Here is a 22,251-nt window from a genome sequence, read left to right on the forward strand (position 1 = left end):
TGAGCAAGAAAAGCCACGGTAGGAACAGAAATACTATAGAGTGGAAAAATCTTTAACTTGGCCATATAACCATGACTTTAGATAGAGATGTGTAATGAAACTTTAAAAAAAAAAATCCTTAATTATTTAAGCCAGTGATTTACTACACAAGAATAGGAAGAGAATCCTTCTTTCTAAGGCAGTTATTTTTTAATAAATTTTCAGTACTAGTTATTTGTACAGTCACAGGACCAGTTTTAGCTTATTACAGTTAAGAATTTTAAGCTTATGTTAAATACTGCATACACATGGAATGTAATACAGTTTGCCATGCCAGGAAAATAGTGCCATAATGCTGACCTCCAGGGCTACCATCATGATTTGAGGGTATACATGGCAGTAGAAAAGCCTAAAACTTCTTAATACTCTGTCTTTTCCCAAGCCAAGTTACATTTTGGTTCCTGTGTATTATCCTACTCAGGATTAGTGCCTTCTCTTCCTCTACAGTTTGTGGTACTCCTTCATATGCAATCACCTTCCTCCCCCCTGCCCAATGAAGTTGAAAAATACTTCATGTTTCTAATGACAGCCCCTCCACAGGCTTAAAGAAACAGGCTTTGCAAGCATTAGTTTTAAGTTCACTCTATACTCCAACACCAATTTATGCTCATTATAAAAGGGCACATCAGATAGGCCTATTCTTTCAATATTTGACAAGGAGTACAGCCATAATGACTTTCACCATAAGAATAACCTGCCTTTCACACTAGGATTTTAGAATTAAGCTGTTATGCAAGATCAGCCCACTACAAAACTCCCTACTCAATAGCCCTGGAGATCAATCTAATGCACATACTGAAAATGACTTGTACTGAGGGATTTTAATAAACCACCTATTTAGTGTATTAATTTTCAGAGGAGTAACTATACATAAATGATATGTTCCAAGTTATGTGCAATAGATCTGTTTAACAGATTTATTCTTGTTTGCAAACACGCACAAAGAATTTTCTGTCTTCTATTCAAGCAGAAGAGTTACAATGGTGCTTTTGCTACTAACTATGGTATGCATTTTGGGGTTATATACCATTCCAGTTCACATGCCTCCTTTAAGTCAGGAATGCTCTTCAGTGCTGCCACTGAAAGACCTGCTCCGGACATGATTTCTCAGTTGCTCTATAAGCTCTGGATTCTGCTGCTGTATCTGTTGTGCAAACTGCTGCCCCCTGTATTGAACAGTATCCAGTAAAATCAACAAGTGAAAAAAAGTGACAAGCAGCATTTTTAAGAAAACAGGATATCCCAATAAAACTGAAAGGTGCATTATATGCAAGTTAACACTAAAGATAACTTGCTGTATAGTCTTAACCAACATATTTATAGTCTTATGACTTTAGCTAGTTATAGTCTCTCCAAACAGGATTATCATCAGATCTTCATTTTCATTCTTTAGGACTATTACTTCTACTTGATAACATGGAGTAAAAAGTATTGCTTTACTTGGTAAAACTAAAATATAGCAACAAAGGTGCTCCGTTATTTGCTTCCTGCTTTTTAATAGGATCTATTCTATTTGTTTAACGTAACTACCCTTGTAGTTGACGCGCAACCTTACATTCGTTTTTCCAGAAATACAGTGAGCAGCTGCCAACTTGTATTTGTGAGCAAGACACCATTAATAGAAAGCAAGTGTACAGTTACACCTTTATGCCTTGTATGACTGAAGTCAAGACACACCCATCTCCATAACAGTTGTAGCTTAAGAGTTAAACTAATAGGTGAGAACAATTCCATGTAAAAGATAAGCACAACACTGGTTTACTAGAAAAAGCAAGTAAGTTAAACATATTCCTTCATGAATAGCCTGGCATGGCTTCTCTGCAACTTCTGCATTTTGCCCAAGTAGCAAATTATCAAGACTCCTTTAAACCACAGTGCAGGTTGAAGGAATGCCACTATTTTCATAGATCTAGGTGTAGTACATGTTTTTTTTGTGAAAACAGCCCTTGATTTTGTGGGAGCACATTCCTGTCTGTGATGTGAATTATAAATTACTTTTGCCTGAAGGTGCAAAACTTAAAAATAGTTTGAAACACGCTAGAATTCTGAAATAAAGTAAAACTGTATGCCCTTTAAGAGGTCTTGCCATATAAGCAAATGGCATGTTTTTGTGCAGACTATTCCAGATGGATTATCATTATTATACTATAAAAGACTTGCGTCCTGGTTTTTGTAAAAGCTTTTCCTCATTATACTGAGTTCCCTGGAGTCTTCCCAGTCTAAACAGAGGGATGTCTGAGCAGAACTCGTTGCAATCTCTTCTAAGTAAATCTGTAGCTTTTTTTAACAGTGTCTGGGATACCAGGTAGTAAATTTATCAAGACAATTTGAAGCACATGTAGGAGTACTTAAAGATTTAAAGGAGCACTTTTAGTAAGTGTCCTTTTAGAAAGTGTATGACAGTGTATGACAACCAGAAAGTGAAACTGAGCACACAGTTCAATCATTCCAATAGATGAAAATGTACAAAGCAAACAAACAAGATAGTGGAAAATAAGTCTTCAGGGTCTCAGTTTTGATAATAATCAGGCGTACAATGGGGTCAGGCCACAATATAATTGGCTTGACACCATCCCTTTTAAATAGATGTTGCACAGTGATGCTTCTACAAATCTAACAGTTAAAACTATGCAACTCTTACTTACGCATGGATCAGGCTGGACAAATCCGACAGGCCACCAACACCAGCAGCAGGGCCACCAATGGCGTTTGACATCATCCCCGACATCCTGGAACAGTTAGCACAGTGTTGACATTGGGGTATGCAGGCATCTTTACAGTAAGCAATAAACTATAGTTCTGTTTTTAATTGCTGGAAGGAAATAAGCTGCAAGACGAACAAACTACAGTAGTTTTATTTACAGCAAGCAAAAATAAAATTACATTTTCAGGAATACAGTACTATCTGGCTTTTCTCTTATTAATTCAAACCGTAAAGACATTTGTTTTAATGGTACTCAATTTTAATACTTACAATTGTTGAACTTGAGGATTCTGCATTAAGCTTGCTGCCTAGAATAGACAATATATAGCTGAAATTATAACATATTTACTACATAGGTATCACTCAAGAAAATGTGGAAAAAACCTCAAAAATCCACACACTGTAGTCTATGTTTTATTACAAAATTAAGCTAAGTTTATGTGCACAGTATGGTCCCCAGCAAAAGGAATCATTACAGGAATGTATTTCAAGGATATGAAGCTGACAAAATTTGTTACAGGTTAGGTAGAAAATAGTGGTTACAGATTCAGACATGAAAAGTATGACAGGAAGACGTTAAATGTAGAAACCCAGTACCAGAAAACTAAACAAACAAACAAAATAATAATTAAAAAAAAATCACTTAAGACTTCCAAGGACAAAGATTTTCTATTGGGCTTTTTGGAGAAAAGTGTGTGTTTTGATTCCCAGCCTGGATAAATCAGTTTTGCAACTACTATTTCTACTGGGTATAAACTGTTAAGATTATGACCACAAAATATTGCAGAATAAACTGGAGTGTGGACCAATTTGTTAGCATGGTTTTGTAGTAACATATATCTTTTGCGGTAATTGCGTATCTTCTTACTTTGTAGTAAAAATGAGGTTATTTACATTTCTCATTCCTAAGACACCTCAAAAGTTACATTGTGTTTACCATAGTGTAAGGGTATATATGGACAGATACTATAGAATAAACCAGGTGATATTTGAAAGTTAGTAACTTACTTCCTACAGAAATCAGTGCCTATGAATACAAGACCAACAGGCACAATGCAATATCTGCTTATTCATTCTCTTTTGAAAGCTACTAAAAAAACCATATATACACTATATTCATTTTATTGATCAATATATCTCCATATATACATCTCAAAAGTAAATCAACTCTTTTCTCTATGTACTGTTGGATATAAAATGCCAAATTCAGGTCCACTCTATGGGTAATAAAGGATATTTTTTTTTACTTCTTCTATGAGTGTGATCTAGGTTAGAGGCCAAAATGGAGGCTAGAAGTAACTTTCTCAAGGTCAGACAGTGAGTCAATTTTTTCCTCAAAAACAAACCAAAAAACTACACCACAGGAAAATAATTCCTTCGTTCCTGGCTGAATGCTCTGTGTTCGATCCACTTGACCAGGCATCTTCTGGAAATAATGCAAAAAATCCTTTCCCCATAGTTAGCTCTATATTGAAGCGTAACAGGTGCAGACTGTCGTAGTAAGTCATGTGGCAAATAAAGTGGTACACAGAGTTCCATTGCTATTTAATCACCAGTGCCATCAGAGAACTCGCTCACTTCTTCCCTGCCTACCATCTCTATTATTTGGCCCAGATGCATTGATCTCTCTTGAATGCACTGCATTTCCACACGGAAGCACTGGTTGAGATGTTCTGTCCTAATGAAGCTACCAGAGGGGCAGTAAATTTTTAACTGTGTTCTCAAAGGAAATAAGTATTTTTTGCATCTTTTTTCTCCAAATTCCATTCTTCAAAGTCAATTAATACCATTTAGCTAAGAAAGCCATGCATGGAGAAAAACTACTGAGGGACAAACCCACAATTTGCCATTGTAGTGGAAGTAAAGGAATGCAGTGTATGTTATTTATACTCATTGTTTGCACATCTCATGAAGTTTTGCACAGTTCAGGATGTCAGGGATAATTTGAAAGAGTAAGAACAGAAAGGCAGAGTTACTTTAGTCTTGAGTACTGCATCTGAATCAACTGCTTACGAGATTTCTTTGTTAACTGGTATGTGGAGAATAGAAACGAAATTTTCACCATGCTGTTGACAAGTGTTTTATTATCATGCCATCCACAAAACCAGCATATCTAATCTATGCACATTGTTGTTCATAAGTAAAGTAGAGTCAATTGGAAATAAGACAGGCATTATAGGAGAATTATGCTTCACTTCTTGCTTTGAGTGTAAAATGACTTAGAAAAGCTTAAATTCAGTGTAATGAAACTACTGCCATTACAATAAGCCTTAACATTGCTTGTGTTATGTAAGAGTTGTTCTTAAAACTTCAGTTTTAAAAACAGTATAATATAAAGCTTAAAATATACTCACCATACTAATGAAGGCAGGATTGTTTATCAAGCTTGCCATGTCAAAACTCAGTCCAGTTCCAGTCTACAAACAAATTGCAATTGAAGATAAGTTTACCTACAAAATTCCAGTTAAAGCCACTGTAAATAAAGAGATACAGAGCTAACTTACAGGACTGGACATGTCTCTTAGTTTCTGTTCTGCTATTTTCAAATTTGACTTATAAGAGTCATTCTCTGGATCAAGATCCAGTGCTTTTTGGTAACTGGTAACTGCTTCTTCATATTTATTCACTGAGGTCAGAGCCAACCTAATGTGAAATAAAGAAATCCTGGGTAGAACATAAATGACCATCAAAAGGTAATGATACATTTTCTGTTCTAAGTAAAACTATCTCACAACTAGTTTTTAGCTTCAGTACTAACTTCAATCAAGTTTTGCTATTTTGCTACTACTGCTTAGTGTTAAGCACTTCTTTTAGCACGAGATGATCCTTCAAGAACTCATCTTGCATTTTCAGTTCCATATATATGCAAGTTTCATTAAAAACTCCTTGGCATTATCAAGTGATTTAATCTGTATTTGAGAGCACAAGCTGGATCCAGCATCTGTGACTTTTCACATAAGCTCAGGAATTCTTGTTTCCTCCAATTCTTTTGATTCATGAGATTATTCAAGAGGGTACATGGGAAAGTAGGGCAAAGATATGCTTAACGTGAGTTCTGCAGCTTCAAGAAATCAATACTGGAACCACAAGTTTTAGCATAATAATTTTTGTCTTAGGATCAGTGTAAGGTTCTTCTTTTGGATCTTCAACAGCTTGACAAATGGGTTATACAGGGCAGTAATAACATCTGTAAAATGCTGTAAGAAACTCTTGTATCAGGGAAGTCTGCTTAATGTTTTGAAAAAGCATCTTCTCCAGCAGCTCAGGAGAGCACAGAACAGATCTACTACTTTTGAAACAGAATTTGTTTTCAAATTTGATTACCTACTACATTTAAAACACCATCTTTCTTTGAGCTATTCCAGAAATCCATCTGGCTGCAGTTTCAATTCTATCTTCTACTGTAGTTTCAATTTATACTGACCACAAAAGTAAACTGATCTTTTCCACATTTTGCGAAAGATCTGTGTAACGCACGTTCAGCTATTTAGTACTCCAGTCCCCCTTTGGCATGAGCTGAGCTACACAGACTGGGTTGATAAGCCTGTGCTAATGCCCACAAACAGATCTTAGCCTTTTATCTCAGGCAAGAGTTATGTTAGATACATCAGTCACAGTCATTACTCTTCAGTGATGATGAACTCAATAGCAGTATGAAACTCCAGGAGTTTCCAGTAAAGCTCCTGGAGGAAACCACACAATATTAGTATTTTCTCTCTTAACACAGTTACTCCTATAAAAAACATTCTCCCTTTTGGCCCATTAACTTGCCAAAATAGTTTCTGACCAGTCAAGAAATGCAATCTGGTATTTCTGTGATGCAATTGTGGGGGTTTTTTTTTGGAGAGAAAGTATGTAAAATTCAGTACAACTCAGAACAGTGGGCGACAGTTTCTTTGCTCACAATTCCTATCCAGACAAATGCTCTTTCAGGGTCATGCTGGAAGTATCACTTTAACTGTCTACATGGCTCCCATTTCTGCATACTACTATGGCACTTCTGCATATTTCTGTGAAATATAAAGAGTTTCTGTCAAATCCTGAGAAAAACTAATATGCCTGCATAACGCAGTCAGAAAACACAGCTTTCTCATAAGGACTTTTTGTTGAGAAGGTGGTTTCTGCACTTGTTATTTTCAGTTATTACTAAACAAGCACTGTTTCCTCATTCAGCCTATGCCGACATATCATTACATCCATCTGCCGAGTTAGGCAATGGCTTGTAGCTCAAAGTATATCCTCTATCAAAACAACCAGACAATCAAAAAAAAGAGAAGCTTGATTGCCTGAGAAAGATCCCACTTACACTGTGTATCAAAAGGCACACCAGTCTTACACCCAAAACTCTAAAATAACCTCCAATTTCCAATTAAATCAGCCTGTGGCTTCCCTCCATCTCACTGAAATCAGGGGATCTCAGGTTGTGCTCTATGAAGAAACAATCTAACGAGAGTTAAATAGAACCAAACCAATTCAGCAATCCCTAAACTTTGAAAGTGAATTAGTCATCTCAAAAGCCAGTCAGGCTACATTCGTATTAGTAAAATAAACTGCATAGTGGAGAGTTTTCAAGTGATAGAATTCCATTATCTTTGATCTTAAATAAATGCTCCCTAGCATAGTTTTGTCCCAGGCCAACATGCAATATCCCAGACAATTTTGGGGCATGGTTCAGAACTTAACACGGGCCAATGCAATTTAGCAATAGGCAGTTTGTATGTCGCCACTCCATACTGCAAACTAGATTTCAATAACATAGGCATGGGCTATTTTGTGCCAGCTGACCCAACAAACAATCCCAAGCATTTTTTAATTTACTAGTGTAGATAGAACCTCAAAAGCCTTATGCAACATTCAGCCCACACCCACAATACATTTGATTATTGAAAATGCAAAAGCTACACATCTTGGACGAATGGCCCTTCGCTTAAGTAGATATCCCATTCAGAACATTCCTGACATTTTTTTCAGACAGCACTTAATCAGACCCACTGCCTAAAGAGGCTATACTATTACTATACTCTCAGGCATGACTCAGAAAAACTACCAAAGGGACATAGCTTAGTCCTGCTAAAATATCTGCTTCCAAAGAGCTATCAAACAGAAAAATTAAGCTTCTATTCCTGGTAGTATGAAGCCCCAATACTTTTAGGATCTGTTCTCTAACAACATCATTAACAGATTCACTGCTCCAACTGCAGAATTTTGATTACTCATAACTAGGCAGGAGGTAGAAAAAACACACCATGACTTTTTAAACTAAATTTGTGAAGTTAATAAACTGAAAGAAAAAAAATAGCAAACTGATGAAATCTGGTATGAAAATGCTGAGATCAACCACATATATTAAACTTAAAACTGACAGCCTGGTAGGGTCATCTTCAGAAAATTGCTACACTTTCAAAACAAGAACGTCAGCTAAGTAAAACAACCTATCTCCGCTTATTTCAGAAAAATCTATGGTGATTTACACTTGGGTCTTTCGTGTTTACTCAGATTTGTATTAGCTTACCCCATTCTCCCATATGCTTTGCTGTACTTTGGATCTATTGCTATGGCTCTCTCACAATCCTTTATTGCTTCACTGTATTTGTTGAGCTTACTTTGTGCAGCAGCCCTAAGAGGAAGACAACAGGGAAGGGAGAGTTTTGTTAGGAAAAAAAAACAAACAAAAACAATAGAAGAAAAAACCCCAAGCTTAAATTCACATGTCCATGACTAACTTTAGACTTGTTTAATCTTAGGGACTTTTCACTCACTATTTAGGCAATGCCTCAGCTTACTTCAGTTAAGCAGGACAAACAAGTGTTCTGAATTAAGTATGTGCTTAAGTGCATTGCTAGACTAGGGCTTTGGAGAACATGCACTCACCTTTTGAGGACAGAAAGGATAAATAATTCTAAGGAACTGGTTTAGATCCACCATGTGACTGCACAAAATACATCATAAAACCTATTACAAGTTAAACTCTCAAGTAGTAGTTTACATAAAATCATTGATTAAGCAGTAGTATTTTATACAATTCCTGTTTTCCAGCGAGAAGTATAGTTTTACTGCCATTCAAAGGAAAGCTGTGATTTTTCCCTGCTTAGTCTTTTAGCAGGCAACTCATACTTGCAGGTAAGTCAGGATAACATTTCTCAATAATCTCTGAATTACTAAAGTACAATTGCATCTGTACAACAGAGAATTACTAAATGTTGCATGCATTTATACAGTAAGATTAAAGACTTGCCCAAATTAAAAAGGACGTTGGAACACATTAATAATCAAAACTTCCCCAGCTTGAAAGGTCTCAAAACACTAATTTTTTCTTCCTTGATTAAAAAACTATAGTAGAAAAGACAATATTTCCATTGCATAAAGCATTCTATTTTATTAGGAATGCTAGATGGCTACAGTCATCACTATATTCAATCCTTTCTCCTGTGATAATCTGCAAATTGCATGTTTTTTGTGACTTCGATTAAAATCTTTTCTGAATGGGACTACTTACATATTTTAAAATATTCAGGCTGCTTAACAGTTGTACAGCTCCATAGGTGCCAGTGAAGATGTATGGATAAAAGCTAGGGACAATGCTTAGTCTCTCATGTGTGTGAACATAAATGTTTTTTCCATGTTTACAAAAAATTTATATAGCGAGTTAAGATGTCGAGGGCACCTCAGCTGTCTTTTTCCCAATGCTGTGAGTAAAAAGCAACGCTGTTGAAGGCAACGTGTTCTCCATTGCTCCCAAATTGTCTTAAGAAAGATAAGATTAAGGCCTATATTTATTCAAATACCGCATCACCCACAAAATTTGAAGCGACTGCCTGTCTTCTTTTAAGTAACTTCATACAATACTGTGCTTACTGACATCAGCTTCATTTTGGTCCTCACAAATGTGATATGTGATGATGTAACACACAGGGTGAAGTATTTCTATTCTTGTCAATTACAGATTTGCTGCTTAAGCCCACTCTACTGAGGAAACTTTCAGTGATCTTGGGAGGCTTTTGAATCTGGTCTTGTATTTCCATTTTATACCTAAAATCACTTATGTGATCAGTTTTCTCAAGGACAATAGATGATTTACACCTTGAACTGCCATAAAATATTAGTAAACTGTGCATTTCCTTTCTCTTTATGCTTGCCGTGAAGCACTAAATATTTCACTTGTATTTATGACAAACAAAACTCTGGAGTAATGGAAGCACAGCTCCAAAAATAGAAAAATCCACTGGGTACAGTGCCACAAGGACAGATAGACAGCACTTAAGTTAATATATCCTTCTGGTAACAGAGGCACTGAAGAGTGTAGAGCACAGTGGCTCTACAGCCAGACTACTTCCAGTAAGGCTCATAGACTATTCTGCCTTTGCTCTTATGCTGGTCTTCAGGGCAGTATACTGAAAGACGACACTTCTGCTGCTGGGTTAATGTGCACTTTCAGACTTCATCTGCTCCCATGTCACTATGTCTTCACTATGGTAAAGAATAGATCATACAACGAAATGACAACAGCAGCCTTGTTATTTTTCAACAGGTCACGCATAAAAATACCGAGTATTTATACAATGCTTGAAATCTCAAAAATGCTATTCCCACATTGATGGTAATTTTTCCAGGGAAAGCCAATACTAGGAGAGATAGAGGTGGCAGCTGAGTCACTAGAACACCAGAAAAAAAAAGGCTCTTACTACTCTCAACAGACTGGGAATCACAGCCTATGTTATGATTTAATGTAGACAATCTATCTCACAAAAATCTCATCTCAAGTGTTACAAGTAATTTTATAGCCTATATTACACCTTTAACCAATAGAGATATGCTGAATGAGCCTTTGGCTTTAGATCTTTTACAAATTTAATATGATAAATTTCTGAATAGTAGGGTTTTCCAGCCTCATGTTGTTTTGGTCTACTTCACAATTTATCTTTAAAATAATGTTAATGAAGTTTGGGAATAAAAGGCTTGTATTATTTTGCTTTTACCTGTTGCAGTAATAGACTGCATTGTTTGGATCCAGTTTTATAGCCCTAGTGTAACAATCCACTGCAGCACCATAGTTTTCTTCTTTCATATGATTATTACCTGAAATAAATTATAAAAATCTCTTAGGTAGTTAAAAGATACAATGCTATGCACGAAAGAAATAGAGCAGCCACATTATAGCATCTATATAGGGTAGTTATGACTGCACTTTTTTGAGATACATTCTTTCAAATAGAACTGGCATGGAATAATGCAAAAAAAAAAAAAAAAAGATCTACTATGCCTGTAAAGCTTATTATGTACACGTTATATTGTAGTCCACCACATAAACCTTCCCAATCTTAACTTGCTATTTCACATTTTCCAGCCAGTTTCTGTTGTTAAGCAAAGATCACTTTGTTAAGAAGTGTAATTGTAATTGAAGTTCTACTCTAATAAAGATTCATCAGTCTTAACTATCTTAGCAAGCTTCATAATCCAATAGGCTATATGTTGATTCCTTTTTGGTCTTATTTTCCCACGTCCCAGCAACTTGCTTGTAACTATCCATATAATATGGAAAAGCAGTAAGCCCCACTTCTGTGATGCCACATAATTCATTCATTAAGATAATGGAAAGGATGTAGAGCACAGGCAATCTGAAATTATTCTGAGGTAAAATTTCTCACTAACAAAGCTCAGAACTTCTACTCTATAATGCAGTTTCATATGTCTTTTTTTTTTTTAATCTAGTGAAAAAAATAGAAAAATACAACTTTTCTATGGAAAGAAAATTCTGGAGTAAGGCTTTTCAAAAGAAAAGATATCTTATGCACTCCTTCCTCCCCCAGGTTCTTTCTTTCCTCATGACAGAGTAGTAGAGAAAAAGTGCTAGTACTAGTACTAGCCCAAGCTTAAGGTTGTCCCTGGTCCCAAGACTACAGGTCTTTGGCCTGCTAGATCCTATAGAAGCCTTGGTTTCCCAGCAATGTCAAGAAATTGTCAGAAAAATTACAGATTTCCACTGACTTCCTTGTATTTTGGGAAAATATTTCAACCCTCTCCCAAAAGAAGCAAGAGAAGGGATAGCTCAACAGGTTACTACAGATGTAGATAACTGCATATGCAAAGGCTGGAAAAGTTCAGTCAGTGCAACATTTTGTCTCTGATAGAAAGCAAAAGACTGTGGTGCACGCAGTCTTAGGTGCCTGTGCTAACTGAAAACAACTATACTTGCATTTATTTCTGAACATGGAGAGCTTAATAAACAAAAACCAGATTTAAGTAACTAAGTATCACGAAGGTAGTACAAAACCACCTCTTCCCAACAGCAATATACTGGACTGTAATTACAGTCAGCAATCCCTGCTGGTGAGATGGCAGACTGAAACTGTAATTGTATGTACACCTTCAAAATACACACAGAATGTAACCATATCTATCTCATTTCACAGGCCAACCATCTAGACATCTTTCCTTTGATCTAAGGTAAAGGTGTGTACACTAAATCCTGTTGTCAGATAAAAGACTTGCAAGTTAGTTGCACTCAACGAGATTGCAGCAGCTAACATTTCTCTAGAACAAAACTGCCATCCATGACTATCAAAGTTGGAATTTCTGACACTGCTCTGAACTAAAGATGACCTGGGGTAAAAGGCTAAGATGAAGCCTCAGTGGGTACATTTCTTGCTCTTGCTCTCCCTCCAGCTCAGAATTGGCTAAAGGAAAACAGAAAAATAGTTAGACGTACTATTTCTGCTGAGATTAAGGAATTCAGGACAAAAGGAATAGCAAGTGTAATATTTTATTTTAATGCCAGACAAAAAATCTTAACACAAAAACCCCTACTTTTGAATGCGTGTCCTCTACAATGAAAATACTATCTATTGTTATAATTTATACTGTGGTGATACCCAGATCTTTTTAGGATCAAGCCAAAGTTACACTATACAAACCTGCACATAGTCTGTGCTCTTACATATCTTACATTTAGCCAAAGTGTCAAGTGATATACAAGGGTAGGCAAGTAAATTCAACTATTTACTAGTCTGGAGGGTATATTACTTCCTGGTTTTATAATAACCAAGGAAGAAAACACTAGCTATCTGATTTTGTTTTCCCATCCATTAGACAACTTCTACAGGTACTAGGGCTAGTTTGAGAGCAGAGGAGGAGCAGGCTGGAGGCCAAAAAGTTGAAGGAAGTTATTCCCTTGGTAAGAACTTACAGATAGAAATGAGGAAATGACAGAGTTATAGAATTACAGTATTAGAGAAGATATGGGCCAAATGGACTTCCCCAAGTTATCTAATTTATCTCCCTAACTCAGAGCAGAAAAGTACTCATAACTGAAAAGCACGATGATGGTGATAGATAACACTTGTGTGAAAATGAGGAGAATTTACCTGACAGAGCAGCATTAGAAAACAGGACAGGAAGTTTTAATTTTATTATGTGAAGTTAACCAGGGGCATTTCAAGCAGTTCCAAACTGCTTACTAACGCACCTGATAGCTGACACTTTAAATGGCCCTTTGCTTAAGTTTAGACCCTCTTCAATTTTTTCAGTAGAGGCACAGAATTGCTTTAGTAACACCACACAAAGACTAACACATAGCAGACATTAATTTAATTTCCTCAGTCTATTTCACAAATCCCTGTGGGCTGAGAGATGACAAGACAGAAGTCACAGATTTAAAGCAGGCACTGCTATAACACCCACACCTGGAAAGTGCTGAAGATCCCTACAGTCCAATAACCATACTTAGTGCTACAGATATTCTTCACTTTCCTACTTTTACAACTTACGAACTAATTTTCACTTGTGACCTAACCTTGTTTGACCTCTTATCCTTAGAACCAACAAGCTGATGAGCAAATTCAACAATTACGAAAACTTAAGTTTCACAGCCAGTAATGGTCTGCATTCATGACTACACGCAACCATTTTAAGGTAAGACAGACATGGAACATACTCTCAAAACCAGCCAAACTTTTCCCACATCATTATCCTGAAATTTTTGAGAGGACTACATCTGCCTTGCAATTAGAAACTTATTTTTTCTACAAGACTCAAATACCTGAAAATCCAACAGGTCATAAAAAAATGTGACTTATAAAGCATCAATCCACCTGATAACATTTCATATCAGTTATCAGTGCTACATGGCTTTTTTTTTTCCTCCCCCTTCTTTTCCGGGGCAAATAAAATGGATTCCTTCTTGGGTAGCATTAGTGAAGACTTCTATGGTACAGCTGCTTTCCGTCATGTAACAGCAATAACATCTATCAATCTGAAAATAAACAAGTGGCTTTTCTGCAATGAGCACAAAAATTATTTCATATATATGAAACACTAACCCTAGTAAGTTCACAATAATTTTTCCATTGGCTTCAGCTGGGTCAGCTTTTTACCAATGTTTCAGTATTCAGCTAGCACGTAACCCTTGACATCACATAACCTTTTCAATATAAAGTAGAAACTTGCATAGCAATTCCATGGGCAAACAGAGAAATCTATAATATACCGAACAATAACTATTCATTCTTTAAAGCTTCTGCTACTCAGGAATGTTGCCCACAACTTTACATGTTATCCCTTAGTTTTTAAGCAACGTCTTGAGCAAGGGAGTTAATAGACTATAAGATGGAGCAAATAACTTAGCCATCTTAAAATATAACAATCACCAGAGCATATAAGCTTTTCTGCAGGATGTGTGCTACCCAGCTTCTATACTATCACTATCTGTGATAACCCAAAAATCTTAATAAAAGCACAAAATGTTTATTCCTATGTTTATTACAAACCTTCATCCTTCAGTTGGTCAGCCTTTTCAACATCCTCTGGTAAAGAATCCGAGAGAGGCAGCATGTCATTCTGTATATAAGCAAACCAAGTTTTTTTTCCATTAAAATACAAGTCCTGATTTTATTAAAAACTTCATTCATCCTGGGCAGCATTGTATGAACAAGCAACCAGATTTTCTGTAGTGCACAGGAAGTATCAAAGAACTAAACATCACTAAAACATCCTTAGAAAAGAAAGACAGTTTTCTTTCTACTACTAAAAAAACCTTATGAATCATCACATATTTTAAGGAAGCAAAGGGGAAGAGAGCTGATATGTTTGTACAGTCTTGGTTTTCTAACTTCTGACTCTCCTATTTGCCATCCTGGTGGTTCCTGTGCTTCCTGTACTGGAGATCCCAGATAACACATATAATTAGTAAACATTTTTGAAGTTCCCATTTTAAGGTTAGTGTCCATGAAGAAGTTTTTAAAACTGAACAACTAAATTCTTTCCAGAAGGGATTGAGAAGCATCAGCATACTGCAAATGACCTGAAGCACTTCGCAGACATTTATCTCTGGGAACTGCAAAATGCTTAACTGAAGGATAAAATCCTTCAAGTGAGAACGAGACATTCAGTGTTTAGTAATTTTCCATATGAAATTGTCCTTCTCAAGCTGAAATGAATTCCTCCCACTGCCCCAAAATATTCTAATTCTGCTAGCTTTATGGAAATTTCACTTTTTTTCATGTTTTCCTTAAGTTTGCACATAATTTTGACCTATACAGCACTTTAAGGTTGTGTATACAATATTAAATCTTAGCATATATTGGCAGAGTAACTCTAGAGTCTAAATAAAATTCTTACCTTGTGAAAAGAATTTGTGAACATTTCTATCAAATGCTGTGGAGGTGCAAGATGAGTATCTTCCAGGTTAATCTTAAACACAGTCTCCAGACATTGAATGGCAACTTACAAGAAAAAAAAGAAAAAAAAAAGTCACCAGTTTCTCAACAGAAGTGTAATATCACTTATTTATTTATAAAGCTATGATTTATTTCCTTATTCAGCTAGTAAAAGCAGCTCTTTGGAACATATTATAAAATAAACAGAGACTACCTGCTCCCCATAGAATTGACTTGCTGAAAAATAGTATAAGCTATACAGAATCCATACGTAGTTTGGCCATTATTCGTAAACCAATTTAAAACTTTTGTTTCAATTCTTTCAATCTTCTTTTTTTCAAACATAAAAATATGAGGATTCAACAAAATCACTACAATTCATAATACAACTATGCATGTGTGACACACCCCACCTCAAAACACCAGAACTGCCATATATTTGTGTGGCATAACAGTTGGAAGAAAATGGCTCATCTTTACTGTAAAGAATAAATGCAAGATATTTATTACTATTATCTTTTTTCTGGAACAAAATATATTCATTTGAAGACACTGTCTATTAATAAAATGCTTCATTAATCACAAGCTTTTATCCTATAAAAAAATTAATAACTGCAGTATCTTTCACATGTTCTGTTGTAAGGATTAGATCACCCTCCTACACCTGCAATAATGCAAATACACTCACAACAAGCAATTCTAAAAAAACAGCAGAGCCAAATACCTAAATGAAGTTTTAAATGTGCTCACATATTTATAGACAAAAGAAGATAAATAGCAATTACTATATACAGCTCTGTATACATATGTATTCTCTTAATTATAGTATCTCAAATTATATCATTATTTTCCCTATCAACTTGAGAATCACAGAATTTTCAGAGTTGGAAGGGACCTCTAGAGATCATCTAGTCCAACTCCCCTGCTAAAGCAGGATTGCCTAGAGCTCATTCCTCAGGACTGCATCCAGGCAGGTTTTGAAAATCTCCAGAGAAGGGGACTCCACAGCCTCCCTGGGCAGCCTGTGCCAGTGCTCTGTCACCCTAACCATAAAGAAGTTTTTCTGTGAATCCAGTAGAATGTTTTTATTAAGGTATAGAATCTAACTGTTTTAAATTGAAAACTGAAGAGGAACAAGGAACAGCCTTTGTAAGGCTCAGTTTGAACAGAAAAAATACTTTTTCCAACTATAGATAACCAGGAGTAGCTGAATTCAAGTTAAGTATCAGTAAAAACTGAATGTGAGAATTTAAATTGAATTTCAGTCCAATGTTAATATAATAAATACAATTTGAATTCCTATTTGCATTATAATGAACCTGAACACTGACCCAAAATTAGAAAAGTAAAATTACTGAATGTTAACAACAGTTAAGGCCAATTTGAGGAGCCTATCTTCTATGTCACAGCTTGGAAAAAGAGGGAAAAAGCAGACTTGTAAAATAAATATTAAAACCTGGAAGATGTAATTTTTTTAAAACTCTGATAACATAGAGTAGAAATTATTCAGAAAAAGCCAAGTATGATACAAAATTCATGTTGACAACATGTAACAATTTAATATATTGCTAAATATGGATACAATTTGCTCCTAACCTATAAATGCTAAAAATATATCAATTTGCCGATTTAAATTACCCAGTAAGAGTGCTGAAGGATTTGGGTTAAACTCCTTTGTCTCCTGCTATGTAGAAAAACTTGATTCTTGTGAAGTAAGCACTGATTATGCTGAATTCTGAATTATATATTAATAGTACTTATTACCAGATCATAAAATCAGTGGAATTACATATCTCGTTTTTCCTTGTATGACTTAATAGGAAGCCACTTGCCATAGTATACTTGCCAATTTTCCCCTCAAACTTATATTCACCTAAAGGCATTCCCTTTCCTGAATGCATCACGTCATTTGTAGTTTTGCATAAATTTAAAATACAATCCCCTCCTTTATCTTTCTCATGGCTTTCAGTCTGTGACACCAATGCTCTACCATACAGGAGATTTTTGCAAAGTGCAGCAGTGCAAATTATGCTTAAAAAAAAATCCTGACTATAGTGTTATTACCAGTAAGCATTTCCATGAAATAATCAGTTATTATAGTGAACTCCCACATTTCTCCTTTAACTGAAAAATGGAATTTATAATCCTTATAAACTATCACAGGTGTAAGAAAATTAGAAGCAATTATGGGATGAATCCATAGGTTAATAATAATAACCATTGGTTAACATGCAAGCCAACAATAGATACCTGCGTAAAAATAAACATAGCCAAAACAGAAACTTTTCCAAATCAGAAGATGTATTAAGTTGTGACAAGATCAATAACTACCCTGTTTTAATATGACATAAAAACCCCACCCCAGTAAAGTCAAAGGAATGAAGACTTGGTTTTGTCTGAAAAGTATCATGAGACTAGACTGCCAGCACCTTACTGTCCCATTATCAAAGTGAGGCACTGTCAACTGCCACAAGCTTGATACCACCAGTAAGTTGGGAAAGACTTGCTACACACACTCTCAGAGGCCTAGGCAGTAGCTGAAGCTCGTACTGACCACCTTGCAAACCCATACAGATACCTACCTCTCTGCAGAACAGCTGGGGCTTACACAAATGCCTGCTACTTGGAAACAGGAGCACTTGGGCTATGCTGCAGCCCATCTCAGCGTCCCATTGCCACATAGCTCCAGGACTTTTTGCTGTCCAAGCACAAGCAGCAAGCAACATCAAGGAACCACAGCAGACGTGCAGGCTTTTGATGACTGAATAATGAGTATTAATTGGCCTGCTGAGGCCCCTTTAGTACTTGGTATCATCGTGCTTCATCTTGCGCGTAACCTTCCCCATCTTAAGTATTACATGGATCCCTCACCTTAGGAAGTGCATCCCACTGTTTTGCAAACACTGCCTTAGAGAAATGCATCGTGGTACATTGCTCTTAGAAGCAGAAAAAAGTCACAGCCTTGTGCACATTGTAAAGAGTTTCTGTGTTAATCCCACAAAAATAGGTGTTATAGACAAGAAAAAAAAAAAAACCAAACAGAAACTGTAAACCGGAAACAGAAATAACTCCCATTTAAACACGCTGTCTAAAATATAACTTGGAAGAGGTGAAGTTTCTAGTGCATACAATAGAGTTGAGCATTAACCACCAGAGATCTGTATCACTGCTCTAGATCCTAGGTTGTAGAGAGTATATTTCTCCAGTCTAGCTTCTAATTATTCTGCTTTCTCAAATTAAGGCACTTTTATTTGTTGTGGTTTGTACTGGGCTGGCCACTAAATGAACGACCGATGCTTTCTTTAACCTCCCTCGCTTCAGAGAGGGAGAGAGACTTATGGGTTGAAAAGAAACTAAACTACTTCAAGGAAATAGTAATAATAAAAAGAAAATATAACAATATTAATAAGAAAATAATGAAATATATACCATAAATACAAAACCAGTATCAAGCTCCCAGGATGACAATCATGTCACCGGCAGGCACTGGGAAAGTCCCAGACTGGACTCAGCAACTGACAGGAACTAGATTCCAGATCTGGATGCCAGAATGCACAGATTGGGATCAAAGGCAAACGAACAGACAGAGTCCTCCTTGGATGCTGGCCACTGAAGAAAGAGAGCTGACCCTTTGATCCCTCACCTTTTATACTGAGCATGAGGCAGATGGGATAGAGCATACCCTGCTGGTCAGTTTTGGGTTACCTGTCCTGTCCACACCTCCTGCAGGTGCAACCCCTTTACACTCTTCTGCTTCTGACCCTCAAACGGGGCAAATAACCCAGTTATCTGGCCTTGGGTGTTAGAGCAAAAAGTATAAGCAAGAGCCTCTCTGTGTACCATTCCCGGGTATTAACTATAAACATCAGACAGTATCACTGCCAGGAGCAGACACAGCCTGAAAAACATGCCATCAGTTTCAGTCAGAAGAATTAGAAGAGGCTTAACTGAAAAGTAAAACTACTGAAAATTGGTTCTGTTTTACCTCAAAACAGGACATTATTCATCATGCAAATACAAAATTCCTTGAGGAAATTTACACTGTCATTGACATTGCTATGTAATTCAAACACGCAGAATGCAGGTTATCAATGTAAGCGGAGGCTGAATGCATGCTTGAATTCTATTTTGATAAAGTCTCAATTCTATTTGCAGTGTTCTAGCTCTTTTTGTTATTTTGTGGGGAATGGGAACTGTTTAAATTACTTCTCGGCACAGCCACTTAATCATACAGTGTTTTATGTTTTCATAGACACCAAGTAGGTACATAAGGTACCAATGAAAAACATCAGTCAAATTTTTTCATCCCTTATGTCTCCACCTAACATTAAACACTTCAATGGGTGGGACTTGGGCTATTGCTACTCCACATGCACTAAAGATATTTTGCACAACTAAAATGAGTCAATTATTCAGAATGCCCGCCTCCTATCCTCTAACACATAGCATATGGTACCATGCTTTTTGGCAGGGAACAGCTCTAAAATTAGGATGTTGTATCTGTATTAAAATGGTAAATTTTACATCAGCATTTAAGCACAACTGAGGTTTTACAATATTTTTTGTTCAGAAAACAGAATCTTGAAACGGTTGATTTTTTCATATAGACATTGGCTACAGCTGTTTTTAAGACATGTTACCAGGTAAATTTTCAGTCCTAACCTGATGTTTATCAGTTTTATAATAAAACAAAAGGAATACCCTTTGTCTCTCATTATATGATTTGCAAAAACATCGCTTTCTTTCATCAGCTGAACATCATCATAACATGATACAGGTTAAATTCATAGATGATTACCACTTTTCAAATGTACAAAATGCTCCAGATCACGATGTAAAACCAAATCTTTTGTCTTTTTTTCTCTTGGGAGTATCCTTTGACTATCATGATACAAATGTTTTTTTCTCCCTTACATTAGTGAACAACTACACTGTAAAACCAATAGACACTGGAAGGAAGCAGGTTTATTTTTCTAAGTTTATGCCTCTGAGAAGCAGGACTTGCTTTGCACCTCAGGAAAGTCTACTCTCCACACCTCAGATTTCAGGTAACTTCTCAGTTACCTGAAAAAACTGAGATTTATTGCACTGCTGGTCCTAGACTTCCCCTTCTCACCTTTTGTTCTTCCCCCCTCTCTTATTGTTCTTCACTTGCTTAATTCCACATTGTGATACCACCTGCCATGAAGTCTCCCGGAATTAAGGAAAAGGAATAAGAGCAGTATGAAGGAGAAAGGCAGATACTATGAAGTTACAAAGGCTTAATGAGTGTCTGCCAACAGAGGAATCCACACAGAAGTCCGTCTTCATGTAGCTATGTCTACACATAGATGGACGTGAATGTATAACAGAAACTATACCATACTGAAAATATTTACTACCATGCACTCTTTGGAATAGCTATTCAAGTCTAAAAAAAAAAAAGCAAATTATTTATTTTATTTTCCATATTCTTAGGATGTCTTAGCCTTCCCTCACACATTACATCAAATTCTTGCAAGTATGACACAGGAGTTCTTCCCATATACCAAAAGCAATATATGGTAATTGTTTTGCTTCCTCTGTGGCCAGCACAGCTACTGTCAGACACAAAATGCACAAATAAACCAAACATAAAAGTAAAGAGAAAAAGAATCAGCAGGCAAAACATTGTGGGACACGTATACAAATCACTACCATAGTCTATATTATGGCACTGTTTAACCTGATGTGATTCAAAGTATCTGTTGCTCTAAATTAAGGTAGTACACATTTTGTAACTTTACAACTTCTTTTTAAATGAGAGATGTTTTAAATTAATAATCTCAGAAATATTAAGATCATGATCTTATTCACAGATAGTATTTGGTAGCAGTTACAGTCAGGTCACTCTGGTTACTTTCTATGATAATATACATCAAGCAATTTAACGCATGGGTAGGTATTATACATACATATATTAGCACCTTTATCACTTACCTTCCAAGCTTTCCTGTTCATCTGGAGTGAAAGTATCCATCTGACTCTGCTCTCTCAAGAAATGGATGACTGCATAAACCAAGCGTTTGACTGATGACATTTTGTAACTGATGAGTTTCTCCTATGTCTTAAAAAAACCATGATCTCTTATTTCAGAAAAACAAATTCCTAGAGTTTTCCAACCTCCCACTGACCTCACTAAGAAGCACACACAATACACAAAAAACTTATCCTTCACCAGAAAACCCAATAAAATGGTGCCTTGAAACAAGTGGTTAAATTGTATGGATTAGGGAGAACTCCTACAATCATCTAATCTAACTATCAGTAAAAGAGCACAGTTTTCCTCAGATTTATTCCTGCAGGAGAGTTCACCAAGGCTGAAATAATTTAACAACTTATTTTTCTTTTTTATTTTTTTAAAGTTTGGATTTTATTTCTAAGACATATGCACTTGGAAGCAGGAGCACATGCCGAAGTCAAAAATCAATCAAAGAGCCACACTGATAAATACAATGACATAAAGAAGCACACCTTAATAAAAGGTGTTCTGTCCCCCGACATTGTGCAGCTGAACGGTTTTAACTCACTCTGGACAAAAAACTGGAACACGGTGACCTCAGTGCACACTTGTGATTAGTGACACTGCTGGCTCAGTCTGATTTGCAGTCCGCATCAGCTGGGAGTTACATAACTTTAGGGTAAATTTTAGTTCCAACTTTCTGAGTTATTTTTCCTTAAATTTCCTTAGATTTAAAAGGGCACAACCTCACCCAGTCGCCAGGGATAGCAGGTTAAACAAGAGCCTTCCATGAACGGAAAGGCACGGACAGGGCCAACCATCGCTCCGTTATTTTCCCTCCACAGCCCCCGCGCCAAACGACGCGCCGCCAAACCCAC

The 22,251-nt window shown here is 36.4% G+C and overlaps 1 protein-coding gene across 1 annotated transcript; it reads right to left on the reverse strand.

Moving 5' to 3' along the window:
• Positions 1 to 576: 576 nt before the first annotated feature.
• Positions 577 to 21,470, reverse strand: SGTB (small glutamine-rich tetratricopeptide repeat (TPR)-containing, beta). Its single transcript, XM_009884219.1, has 10 exons — positions 21,352 to 21,470; positions 15,356 to 15,459; positions 14,506 to 14,575; positions 10,720 to 10,819; positions 8,256 to 8,360; positions 5,248 to 5,386; positions 5,098 to 5,160; positions 3,014 to 3,051; positions 2,685 to 2,768; positions 577 to 1,205 (listed from the first exon to the last, which is right to left on the reverse strand). The coding sequence occupies exons 1-10, from the start codon at positions 21,449 to 21,451 to the stop codon at positions 1,094 to 1,096; spliced, it is 915 nt and encodes a 304-aa protein (XP_009882521.1). The 5' UTR covers positions 21,452 to 21,470; the 3' UTR covers positions 577 to 1,093.
• Positions 21,471 to 22,251: the final 781 nt, after the last annotated feature.

This window comes from Charadrius vociferus, unplaced genomic scaffold (genome assembly GCF_000708025.1).
Source record: "Charadrius vociferus isolate BGI_N301 unplaced genomic scaffold, ASM70802v2 scaffold183, whole genome shotgun sequence".
Taxonomy (NCBI): Eukaryota; Metazoa; Chordata; class Aves; order Charadriiformes; family Charadriidae; genus Charadrius; species Charadrius vociferus.